The sequence below is a fragment of the Myotis davidii genome, unplaced genomic scaffold (assembly GCF_000327345.1).
Source record: "Myotis davidii unplaced genomic scaffold, ASM32734v1 scaffold415, whole genome shotgun sequence".
NCBI classification, from domain to species: domain Eukaryota; kingdom Metazoa; phylum Chordata; class Mammalia; order Chiroptera; family Vespertilionidae; genus Myotis; species Myotis davidii.
In genome coordinates, this window is record NW_006287951.1 from 5171053 (window position 1) to 5184014 (window position 12962).

General features: G+C 37.2%; 1 protein-coding gene across 1 annotated transcript in view; it reads right to left on the bottom strand.

Moving 5' to 3' along the window:
* Window positions 1-12962, bottom strand: part of PIK3CB (phosphatidylinositol-4,5-bisphosphate 3-kinase catalytic subunit beta) — a 107680-nt gene that overhangs the window by 41573 nt on the left and 53145 nt on the right. Inside the window, 4 exon segments of the mRNA XM_015561362.1 lie at window positions 2237-2287; window positions 4700-4830; window positions 7898-7994; window positions 10362-10613. Of these exon segments, the coding sequence (XP_015416848.1) occupies window positions 2237-2287; window positions 4700-4830; window positions 7898-7994; window positions 10362-10613 (531 nt within the window).

A 12962-nucleotide genomic window follows, 5' to 3' on the forward strand; every position in this document is an offset into this window, starting at 1 on the left:
ATCTTTCTTCTATCATTGACAGTCCCTCTAGGTTGTGGGCTGCTTGCCTGTGTTCCTGAGAAGCATCTACGGTACCAGTCTATAGAGTGTGTTTTCTTTAGTGAATTACCGGTATGTTTACCGGTAATAAACTTGCACTGTTTTATGTATATGTTTGATTACATACAGCCTTGTGACAGTTTTCCTGCATGTCATAAGCATTTGAATATAAATTAAAATGTAAAAATCAAATCTGATATTGTTTTACCTTTTATTTGGTGTGTGGAAGGTGTGCGGAAGAGGGGGTAGTCTTATACGGCGAGTATATAACAAACTCTGTATTTTGAGTGGAAATGTTAGGGGGTCGTCTTATACGCCCAGTCGTCTTATACGCCGGCAAATACGGTAATAAAAGATAACTAAAAACAGCCATTAGAATAAAGATATCTAATAAAGGGGTAATATGCAAGTTAACCATCACTCCGACACAAAAGATGGAGGCACCCATAGCACCCAGGGCAGAATGCTGGTGTCGTCACCCCAGCTACGAGGCCAGCATCCCATGCCCTGGCCGTGGAGGGAGGGAAAGCATCTGGGCAGGCAGCACGCACCCAGCCTAGCGGACACAACGCAGGGGGGGCTCTGAGCGTGAGCTGCAGAGGAAACAGCTTTTCTGACTGCTCATTGTCTAAGGTCCCTGTATGCCGCCACTTGCAGTGTTCTTGGTAACTTGGGTAATAACAATCCAAGAAGGTGATTGAGGGTTTTTCTACCACACTCCTGGAGGAAAAAACTAAGGTCCGCTGCTGGAGGGGCTAAGAAATGTCATATCCTGCTCTAGCCGGTTTGGCTCAGGGGATAGAGCCTAGGCCTGCCGACTGCAGGGTCTGGGTTTTATTCTGATCAAGGGCATGTACCTAGGTTGCAGGCTTTTCCCTGGCTGGGGCTCAGGTCAGGGCTCATGCAGGAGGCAACCAATCGAAGTGTCCCTCTCACATTGATGTTTCTCTGTCTTTCCCTCTCTCTTCCAAACTCTCTAAAAATCAATGGAAACATATCCTCAGGTGAGGATAAAAAAGAAAGAAAGAAAGAAAGAAATGTCTTATCCTATGAAAGACACATTTCAAAAATGCCTAAAGAAAGCTGTCATTTTTTCGTGGTGAAGGGACTGCAGTCTGTGTTGATGAAAATGCCTTGGTGGCTGTGGTGGCCGGCAGTGGCAGCAGCAGCAGGGTGATGGGGCTGGTGCCTTCCCCTGATCAGCCCGGTCAGGGCACGTGCCCAGGTTTGGGGTTTGGCCTGGGTTAGGGTGCATATGTAAGGCAGCCAATTAATGTTTATCTCTCACACTAATGTTTTGCTCTCTTCCCCTCTCCTTTCCCCTTTCTCTAAAATCAATAAAAACATTTAAAAAGGAAAAGAAAATTACAGCCTCCTCATTCAACTGAATAATATTCAGAGTATTATCCTATCTAATAAAGAGGGAATATGCTAATTGACCCTCACAACATCGCAAAGATGGTGGCACCCACAGCCAATAAGGCAGGAAAATGCTAATTGACTGTCACACCCTCAAATATGGTGACACCCACAGCCAATGAGGGAATATGCTAATTGACTGCCATGCCCTCAAAGATGGTGGAGCCCAGTTCCCTCAGCCCCACTGGGGCGGCAGGCATGGGGCAAGGCCAGGCCCACCCCAAGGTGGGTCCAGCCATTCCGCACACCTGCCCCCAGAGTCCCCCAGTCCCCTCAGTCCCCCAGCCACTCAGGGCCAGCCCGAGGCACAGGCAAACCTCAGATGGTGGCTGCCCAACCACCAAGGGCCACCTGAGGCTCAGGTAACCAGGGCCAGCTGAGGCTTGCGCTGCTGGCAATGGCAGCAACAGAGGTGTGATGGGAGCATCACCTTTTGCTGACCACTGGGTCGCCTCCCGCCCCTGAGGGCTCCCGGACTGTGAGAGGGGGCAGGCCAGGCTAAGGGACACCACCCCCCCGGCCACAAATTTTGTGCACCGGGCCTCTAGTTAATCTATGAGATGTCACAGCATTCTTTACAAACTAGCTGAACTTGTGTTTATCTCAGAAAAGGGCTTACCATGGAACACAGACACCTACAGACAGCTGCCATTTAACAAAACATTAGTATGTACATATGCATGAGTACAGTCTTCTGTAATTCATTGCCATAAATGAGATGTAGCTAACAATAAGCACAACTTTATAATAAGAGTCATTTAAAAACTTTGATACTTACTGATACATTAGCACTATCACTGCTTGCAATCTCAGCTGCCTTTTCAATAATCTGTTTAAAAAGATTTGAAAAAATCAATTTTGGCTCTTGTATTTGTGAATTTTAAATATAAATGACTTTACTTCTTGTACATATAGTCTGGCATTTCTATGCTTTATAATGTAAACATGAATTTGAAATGCAAAATGGTATTGTGCAGTGACTCACAATCTTTAAACTCTGGATAACTAGGAACCAATGGCATTACTATAAGGGACTGTGACTCCTAGGATACACTAGGATTGTCTGGAGATAAAGTGAGCAGTGGCTTGCATATGGAGGTGGGAAAAATTTTTAATATAGGTAAATGTCTTCTGATTAAGAAAATAAAAAGGTATGTGAGAGTTACTAAAGATAGAGTAAGTTTTGTCATTTGTCATCACTTTTTTTCTGAATTAACAGATATCAAAAGTGTAACGTAATGACAACCTGAAAATACCTTTTAAATCATTAAGTTTGAAAGGGCTCTAATTATTAAAAAGATGGGACCCCATGAATTCAGGAAGAAGATCAGTGGTAAAGAATCTGAGGCCCTAATCAGGTTGGCTCAGTGGATAGAGCGTCGGCCTGTGGACTGAAGGGTCCCGGGTTTGATTCCAGTCAAGGGCATGTACCTTGGTTGCGGGCACCTCCCCAGTAGGGGGGGTGCAGGAGGCAGCTAATCGATGTTTCTCTCTCACATCGATGTTTCTAACTCTATTTCTCTCCCTTCCTCTCTGAAAAAAGTAAAAAAAATATATTTTTGAGAAAAAAAAAAAAAAGAATCTGAGAACCTATATCTGAGTTAGGTAACAAGCTAATAATTTGTCTGTATCCTCATGTGCAAAATGTAAGGATAATTCCCATCCTATTTCATAGGGTTGTTATAATAGTAAAATGAGATTATGTTTATCAAAACTAAACAATAAAAATAAAGTTGATTTGAAAAGCAAAATGCATGTGAGATTACAGCAAAAAAAAACATGAAAAAGAATATGAGGAACTTTCACTTTTTATATCTGTATTATTTGATTTGGTGTTTATAAAACACCAAAAAATTGTACTATTATAAAAATTGTACTATTAAAATCCAATAAGTATGAATGTGTTTGACATACTTAAAGACTAAAATCTTCATCGACAAAGGTAAGTTTAGTGACCGATTAGAGAGGACTTATGCAATGTTGACATAAAACATTTTTTAAAAACTAGACTTCTCTTGAAATATTGGATTAAAAACATTTATATTTGCACAGGATGTTATATTTGTAAAAATGCTTCGAAATGCAATCTCATCTGATTCCAAAAAAAATTATACCCAATTGTCAAATATACCATAATTACACACAAAAACAGGCACAGCTAGGACTATTCTATTTCTATTCTAAGGAATAAAGCCGTGGCATAAATGTAACGGATGAGTCAAAATGTATCTTTTTTATTCAATGTACACTAAGATAGAGGGTTTTTGACATATTTAGGATTTCTATAGTAAGAATCACAAAGCATTACTGATCAGAAAAACATTTTATAAGAAACTGAAATGAAAAGCTATTTCTTAGATGAATAAAATTCAATTAAAATACAAGGAAAAAACTTTAAATTACATATTTAATTTACATACTACTTTTAAAATCTACTCTCTACAGGTCTGATAGTGTTAAACATTAAAACACAATTAAGTTTAAAGGTGGAATAATTAGATACTACTTAGTATAACATCAACTTTTAAAGGTAGCTGGTTCACAAATGGATTAAGGAAATAAAAGAAATATTATTATTTGAGAATGTGCTCAAAGATTTCATTGTAAAAATCAGCAATCATACCTGAAACAAAGATATCACCCCTGAAGATAAAACCTATGACAGCTTACTTAGCTCTCTTAGCATGTAAATTAGACATACTATGATACTCTCCTTATCCTCAAGACATGCCATTCACATTAAGAAAATGTGTTTAGAAATGCAAATCCTTGGTATAGATTCTACAAAAATAATAGTACCTTAGGAACTCCTACTAAAAGTAATATTCTACATAAATCATCTTTTCTTGAATACCAACTCTAACACAGCAGTTAGTATGTCTTTAATCTCTGAACCAACATGCTGGCATATTTCACATGTTCAGAATGACATCTAACTGCATTTACAGCCTTGTAAACTGAAAAGCAAACAAACAAAAACCTCTGAGAACATTTATGATTTCCTCATTTTATAAATGAGGAGACTGAACTCTAAAGATAACATATCTCACTTGGTCAGTGACAAAGCCAGGACTAAACAGAGTTGACTCCCTGCTCAGTGATCTTTCCACTGAACCAAGCTGTCAATTTATGTGATGTTTTGAAACAGAAATAGAAATAGACATATAGAGCTTCAACTATAAACCAGGAACTAATAATTCAATTACTTCACACATAGTGGCCCTTTAAATAATTATCTTACCTTATCAAAGGGAGGGTAATAATAAGGTTGTTTTTTATTCTCTGGGAATCTGATATGCAAAGCTGTTGCATTCTCAGTATATGGATTTGTTTGAACAGTTCCCATTGGATTCAACATTTCTTCAAGTTCATCTAAAACATGCAAATAATTTTGATTCTTAAAATATATTTTTGAAAATGAAATAAAACTTTAACATGAAAATGATTTAAAAAGTTTGTCACCTAAGGAACTACGGCAGACAATTTTATCAATAAGCCTCTAATTTTCTGTTAATGCTTGGCACAAAATTTGAATCTGAGTTTATATACATTTTTAAAGTGAGGAAATTAACAAAAATTAATAACTACCTCACCTCATTCTTCAATTTGGTAAGTAGTCTCAATTTTGGGGAAAAAAAATAATTGAAACTGTTCTTCCTCCATCAAAATTAAGGGCCCAGCCCCCTGGCTGGTATGGCGCAGTTGGCTGAGTGTCTTTCGATGCACGGAAAGGTTCTGGTGTGTCTCAGTTGGCTGAGTGTCTTTCCATGCACCAAAAGGTTGCCAGTTCGATTCCCGGTCAGGGCACATGCCCAGGTTACAGTAGGGGTGCACACAGGAGGCAACCTCTCAGTCTCTCTCTCTTCTCTCTTCTCTCTCTCTCTCTCTCTCTCTCTCTCCCTCCCTTTCTCCCTCTCCCTCTCTCTTCTTATCTCTCTAAAATCAAGAAAAAAAATTAAAAAAAATTAAGGGCCCATAGTAGGCATTAATGATCGTCAGTATAGATAGATTTCTTAATCAGATGTAATCTGATTTCCATGGTCACCACAGTACCCAAACTGGTATTTTCAGTCATCAAGGTCATTTCTTTTGACAAACTTAATGTTCCTTATTATCCCGTAACTGCTGATACAGTTAAACACCTTCTCTGGCAGTTTCTGTAACACTCCATTCAAGTGGTATTCCTTTAACCTCACCAACTGCTTCTTTCTTCAAGGCACTCCCTCTTCCTCTCTACCACTCTAAACACAGTCCATGCACAGAATTGTGCACAGGAATCTTAGAATTTCAGTGTCTTCATAAAACCCTGGAGTTCATATAACTTTTTCATTCCTAGCTAAGTAAAATGTTGAAGAGACATGAAATTTTAGACGAGAGAACAGAGCTAGCTCCCCATCTCTAAACTAATTTCTCTTTTCTTATACTGATTTTTAAGTTATTCTCTTATACTTCCTGAGAAAAATCTGTCTAGGCCTAATGTCCAGATTGTATGTACAATCAGAATTACCTCCCCAAACTAGAAAATCTTTTTAAAATTAGTAAGTTTCAGCTACTTAATTCTTGGCTCATCTTTTTAAATACTCTCATCTCACAGATTCCATCTTTACAGGACTGAAGCAAACCTCATAATTTATACACCTCTAAAACTACTTTCTTCGCTAATTATGATCTTACATTTGCTAACTAGTGGTATTATACCTATTTGTCCTACCAAATGCAACCTATCTAAAGTCAAATATAGCATTTTAGTATTCTTATCAGCCCCAAACTTATGGAGGCAACCTTGCTTAAAAGTGATCACAAAAAAAGGCAAATGAAGAGTACAAATTGGTACAGTCTCTAAGAGAACAATTTGAGATTATCAACATTACAAATGTATTTATTTTTTGACTCAATAAATCCACCTCTGAGAATTTACTTTAGATATATACCGGCACATAAGCAAGATTACTCATTATAACTGTTTAACTATCACAAGATAACTCTGCTTTTGTGAAGAGAAAAGGTCAAAAGGACAAAGAGCAGAACACTGCACAGAATATGCTATTTTATGAAAAAATGGGGGGGAAATTAAAACCTATTTTTATATTGCCTAGTGTATACATGAAAAATTCTGGAAAGACACAAAAGCAAGCAATAAATGGAATTATATACCTTTTAATGATGACCTAGGAACTCAAGATAATAGATTATTTGTAGTTCATTTCTAACTTGCTCCTCCTACTGGGATAAATGTGACAATCTAGAGCTGATACATGCAGAGAGCTAAAGTGTTCACTTATTGTTTTTCACCTTACATTTTGTTAGATGATAAAGTTAAGTTCATGGTATACCTAGTTCATACCACCAAAATATTTTCTAAAAATACCAGTCATGTTGCTTGATGATTCTGGAGAACATGTGTGAATCTAAATTAAGATTTTCAAAAAAAGTATATTGCTGAAATGCATAATTTTTACCCTAACTGTGAAACCATAGTTCCTTTTAAGAAATGTGTACATGCACACTACTTTCCTATAATTGGGGATTAACGTGATTAGTTAAAATTATTGGAGGTATATGCAGAAAAGGATAGGAACAACAGAATATGCACACACATAAAATATTAGAATGTGAGATGAGTATATACAGCCATAAATAACTAATTGTAATTTATGTACAAAACAATTACATGTGTGTGTGTCCAAAAACAACTTCTATGCTAACAACTACTAATATATGAACATTTTTCAAATGTTTGTCACCCACAAAATTATATTACAATGCAAGTTAGTTCAAAATTTTATTAAATATCTATGAAGACAGAAAAAACCCCACTTACAATGCAAGTTACACACTAAAAATGTCCAACATTTGGGGAAGTCTAGAGTAATGAGAAGAGCCAAGCAGTCTTTTGTACAAATCCTAGGTTTGAACCAATTATGTAAGATTGACAGAGGTTCACTTTCCTCATTTGTAAAATGGAGATAAAACCATCGACCTGATAGGAGTACTTTGAGCTGTATTTGAAAAATATAGGCATGTAGAAGGTACTCTTCTTAGCTCAAATTTCAGGCTACAGCCAACTAACAAGTGTTTTTATTATTCTTCCCATACTAGTGAATGTTCCTCCTACTACTGTAGAAATTTAGTACAACTAGGAGCAATAAAGAAAAGACAATGTTATAAAAAGACATTATTCCTTTGGAGAATTTCTCAAAAACTTAAAAATATAAAATGCTTACAGTGTGAAAACATTCATTGAACACAATATATGCAGACACAAATCACTTTTTGAGTATATTAAAATAATCTATAGAAATTTGTTTTAAAATAAACAATAAAGATATGAAATGACCGTTTTAGTAAAATGAAAGAATAGTGAGTCATAAAGAAACATTAACTAGTCCACATGCCAAAAGTTATTCTTTAACACCAAGAATTAGAAAGCAAATCTTACCAGGAAATGAAGACCAGCTGTGCAATATTATGTCTCCAGATCTCAACTGTCCTTTAAAGTCAAAAACCATCGTATTTACCCATGCTACAGGATAATGCTGTTGAAAAAGATACCATTGCATCAATACGCTAAGAATGAATTTTAAGGTGTAAACATGTACATGCCTTTGTTCCAATAATCTTAGTTCTAGAAATGTCTAGAGTTCTAGATTATCCCTCACCAAAACAAACAAATAAAATCCCCCAAAATGGTCCTAGCCGGTTTGGCTCACTGGATAGAGCGTCGGCCTGGGGACTGATGGGTGCCAGGTTTGATTCCGGTCAAGGGCATGTACCTTGGTTTCAGGCACATCCCCAGTAGGGGGTGTAGAGGAGGCAGCTGATCGATGCTTCTCTCTCATCGATGTTTCTAGCTCTCTATCCCTCTCCCTTTCTCTCTGTAAAAACTCAATTAAAAAAATCCCCCAACATGTATATTGCAAAATGTTCAATGTCTTTAAAATGGTTGAAGAAAACCCTAAAAACCAATTAAGGTTTCACAATAAAATAGTATATCCAAAAAATGAAATGTTGTTGTACATCCACTGAAAGTGAGGAGAAAGATTTAATGATTCAAGACAATATATCTAATATATTGTCAGGTTGTATGTTTTAAGACTTTTCAGCATATATAACTAGAATAGAGCAATGCCTCTAAATATCATAGAATTTATTTATTGTCTAAAAAGGAAGCACTAAGTTGATAGGATTTTATGTAGAATCTTAGGCTAATTAAGTCAGCGTATCAAAAAACCTTATTAACACTCAAAGGCTTTGAGTAAAATATTCTGTATCAATGGAGGGAAAAAAGGCCAAGAAAGTAACTCTTCTGTGACTTTTTCATGAAAATTTATTTTGAAAAAATTACAATAACCAGTCCAGCCGGTGTGCCTCAGCTGTTGACCATCGACCTATTAACCAGGAGGTTCAATTCCCTGTTCGCACATATGCCCAGATTGCAGGCTCCATTCCCAGGAGGGGGTGTGCAGGAGGTTGCCGATCAATGATTCTCTCTCATCATTGATGTTTCCAACTATCTCTCTCTCCTTTCCTCTCTGAAATCAATAAAAACATATATTTCTTAAAAATTACTATAACCAGAGAAAATATTTACGTTCTGATGCTAAGAAGCCTATATAATAAAAGTCTAATATGCAAATTGACCAAATGGCAGAACAACCAGTCACTATGATGAGGACTGACCACCAGAGGGGCAGATGCTCAATGCTGGAGCTGCAGCCTGGTGGTCAGTGTGCTCCCACAGGAGCATGGCTGGTGAGCGCAGTGGCGGTGGTGGGAGCCTTTTCCGCCTCCGTGGCAGCGCTAAGGATGTCCAACTGACAGCTTAGGCCTGCTGTCCATGGGACGCGCTCCCCGCCCCCCAAAGAGTGCACGAATTTCATGCACCAGGCCTCTAGTGGTATATAAATCCAGATAGATAAATGTTAATAATCAAGATTTTTTTAAGATATAAAATTCAATGTCCCCCTCTCTCAAGAAAACACACAAAACCCCCCCACAACTTTTTAAAAAGAAGAAAAATGATTGCCCTAGCTGGTTTGGCTCAGTGGATAGAGTGTCAGCCTGTGGACTGAAGGGTCCCAGGTTCAATTCTGGTCAAGGGCATATGCCCGGGTTGTGGGCTTGATCCCTAGTAGGGGTTGTGCAGGAGGCCGCCAATCAATGATTCTCTCTCATCATTGATGTTGCTATCTCTCTCTACCTCTGCCTTCCTCTCTCTGGAAGGAAGGAAGGAAGGAAGAAAAGGAGGGAGGGAACGAGGGAGGGAGGGAATCTTGACTAAAAATATGAAATGGAAGAGAATATGGGAAAATATGCACCATCTTTTATTCAAAATTTCAAAACTGAAGAAACTGAAAGCTAAAGTTTTGTTCATAACTCATTTGATAGTTAAAAAAAAAGAAATAACATGAAATTAATATTTGCCTCATTTAATGTGACTATTCATATACTTTCCTTCTAGATACCGATGTGTTTGATTATAGATTTGAGTCCCAGACCCCCAAGGTGTATTTATTGAATGAAATATGATGATCTATGATCTTTCTAAAATACACAAAATTCTTAATTCTCAAACATGTGGCACCTGAAATTTCAGTTAAGAGATTGATCTGTAATTTTTAAAAATGTCTTTATTCTTTTTCATCAGTATCTCCTAAAAAGTATAACATTTATAACAGAGCACTTATAGTATATTTACTAAAATAAATTTGCCAAAAGAGAAATGAATGAGCAGGACATAAAAAAGAAGATTTGTTGTCTGTTTGAAATCAGTTCTTAGGAACCAAAGTTATATTAATTTCACTTATATTACTCAATTGTGTCAAAAGGTCTTATTTCATTATAATATTATTCCATTAAGTTACTTCATTTTTTAAAAATTTCAGAAGTTAGTATATAATTACCACTTTCCCAGATTTCCTGATGGTCTGATATTTAGAGGCATTAATTGTTTTAGTTGATTTCTTCGTTTTCACTTTATCCAAAACTGCATAAACAGCAAAACATAATCTAGCCATTCGTGGCAGGTCACAAGTATTAATATCAAATTCCAGTGGCTCATTCCAAACATGATCATTTTTCCCTGATATCTCTGAGCTTACGATGGTTTTACACAGGAGTTCAGTACCATGAAAAAGGCCAGCCCTGACATGAACCTGTAAGGAGGGAGACAAAAACAAATACAGATTCATGAATATTGTACCACTGCCACACCTTTAACTTCGGAGAATAAAGAAACATATATGGGAGAAGCAGCAAGCTGGACGATTTAAATTTAAGATCTTATAACACAGACATAACAGCAAATATCCACAATCAACCTAAAACTCATTCAATTTAATAAAAGTATGGATGAAAATGGAAATGATATTTTTGGTATCACTGTTAAAAAAACACCATTCATGCTTTACTCCATTTATTTAAATAGTTTCTAGATTGAGTAACCATAGCCTTAAGCAACCTATGTTTAAGTCCATGTCTCTAAACTGTTGTAAATGATATTTCCCCAAAATTTAGATTAAAAGTCTGGGGAATTTCTTATTTAATTTATAAAAGATATGGTAAGAAAAATTACAAAAAATTTTATACAACAGTACTTTAAAAAAAAATCTCTGCTATGCTATACTCAAAGTATCTAAACTATGAGAAACAGACAATATTAGTATTTTTAACAGCCAAGACAGAAGAGGAATAAGAAAGCATACTGACACACAATTTCTCGTTTTCATAATTACTTTATTCTCTAAAGAAAAATTTAATTGCCTATAAGAATCATTTAACAATTCTTTTCTAAGCAATTAAGAAATGACCCCATCATGAAACGCACAATAAATGGCATTTGGTGTCAGTAAAATTATATGGAAGGTAGGAAGAAAAAGCACAAAACCTAGATTTCTAAGTTTTCTTTTCCTTCTAACATATCTCAGGAAGACTGAGCATCAGTTAAAGAACACACAATGAATGGAAGTTTGAATTCATCAGGAGGTTAGGAAAAGGTTCCAGCACTTTTGCACCAAACTTTATCTTAAAAAGAATTCAACGGGTAAAGAAAAGGAAGTGCCTAATGCCTGCACAATGACCAGCTCCCCTGGCATGCCTAGGAACCCAGAACAGCCCAGTACAGCTCGAGTCTCAAAGTGTTTGGGTTGGAGAGGCTAACAGCAAAGTCAGTGCCGTTTAAAACTATTAAGCGCAAATATAAGTTTAACAGTTAAAAGACCACTTGAAAATACTAAAAAAAAAAGCTATTATGTCAAAACAAATAAAAAACAACAAAACACAACACTTTTTCTTCAGGGAGGAGAAATGCTGGGGTTCAAGGTAAGGTGTGAAAAGAGAGGCAAGAAGAGCTATAGGGAGGCTATAATTCAGGGAGAGACAGTCCAGGCTGGAACTATGAACTATGACAGAGTCAGAAGGAAGGAATGGAGGGTAAAGGATATTAAGGAAGGATCAACAGTATGTGATCAATTGATCAGATATAATAGATGAAAGAGAGGGGCAACTCTAGCTGGTTTACCAAACATAATAGGAAAGGCAGAAGAAAGAGGGAAGAGAATGAATTGGGGACTTTAGATATAAATTGGCTTTAGAAATGTGTACGAAGATAGAAGTCGGGAACTGAGGAGATATTTGGGCGAAGGCTTGAGAATTATAAGCAAAGGTGGTATGTTTTTCAATTTTCTTACAAAGAAGTTATCAGTAATTGTTTTCCAAGAACTGAAGAATGCCCAGTGAGAGGAAAGCACTGAGTGCTGAGGCAGGGTCCACATGCCTGAAGCCAATAATCCATCTAATCTCTGAGTTACTTGGCCTCAAAAGCACCACAGTATTTCCCCTCCTTCCCCTCAGGTATACATCACAGGAAGCTCTCCTGCCCTCATTAGGCCTCCATTTCAATGACCAACCCCTCCCTGCCTTTCTGTCAGCTATGTTGACTTCACTCTCCCCACTCTCTGCAAGTGCCTGTCTTTCCCTGTCACACTCATCTGAAGCCCATGCCTAGGATAAACTTAACTGCCTGTGCCTCTCCTCCATGCCTAATGACTGACCAATCACAAATGTGAAATTACCCTTTCATCCCTGCAAGAACTATTTACCTTTCCTTCAGCCATTTACTATCCTGTGAGATGAGACTCACATACAGTAAAACTATAAAAATAATTTTAAAGCCCTATTTATCCTACTTTTGTGGTCAGATTTTCTGTTACTTGAGGATAATAACATGTCTGAAGGACACCTCCTGTCAATCTATTCTATTTAGGAGCTATAGAACATTAGAACAATGAAAATACTGGTCCACTATCCTATCTAATAAAAGAGAAACACGGTAATTAGCCATACCTCCACTACCCTTCCCACTGGCTAATCAGGGCGATATGCAAATTAACTGCCAGCCAGGCAGCTTGAAGTGAATATGAGGCTTGCTTGCTTCAATGACGGAGGAAGCCAATGTTCCCTGCCTGATGCTGCCGGCCTCTGAGCTTGCAGTCTGAAAGATTGTT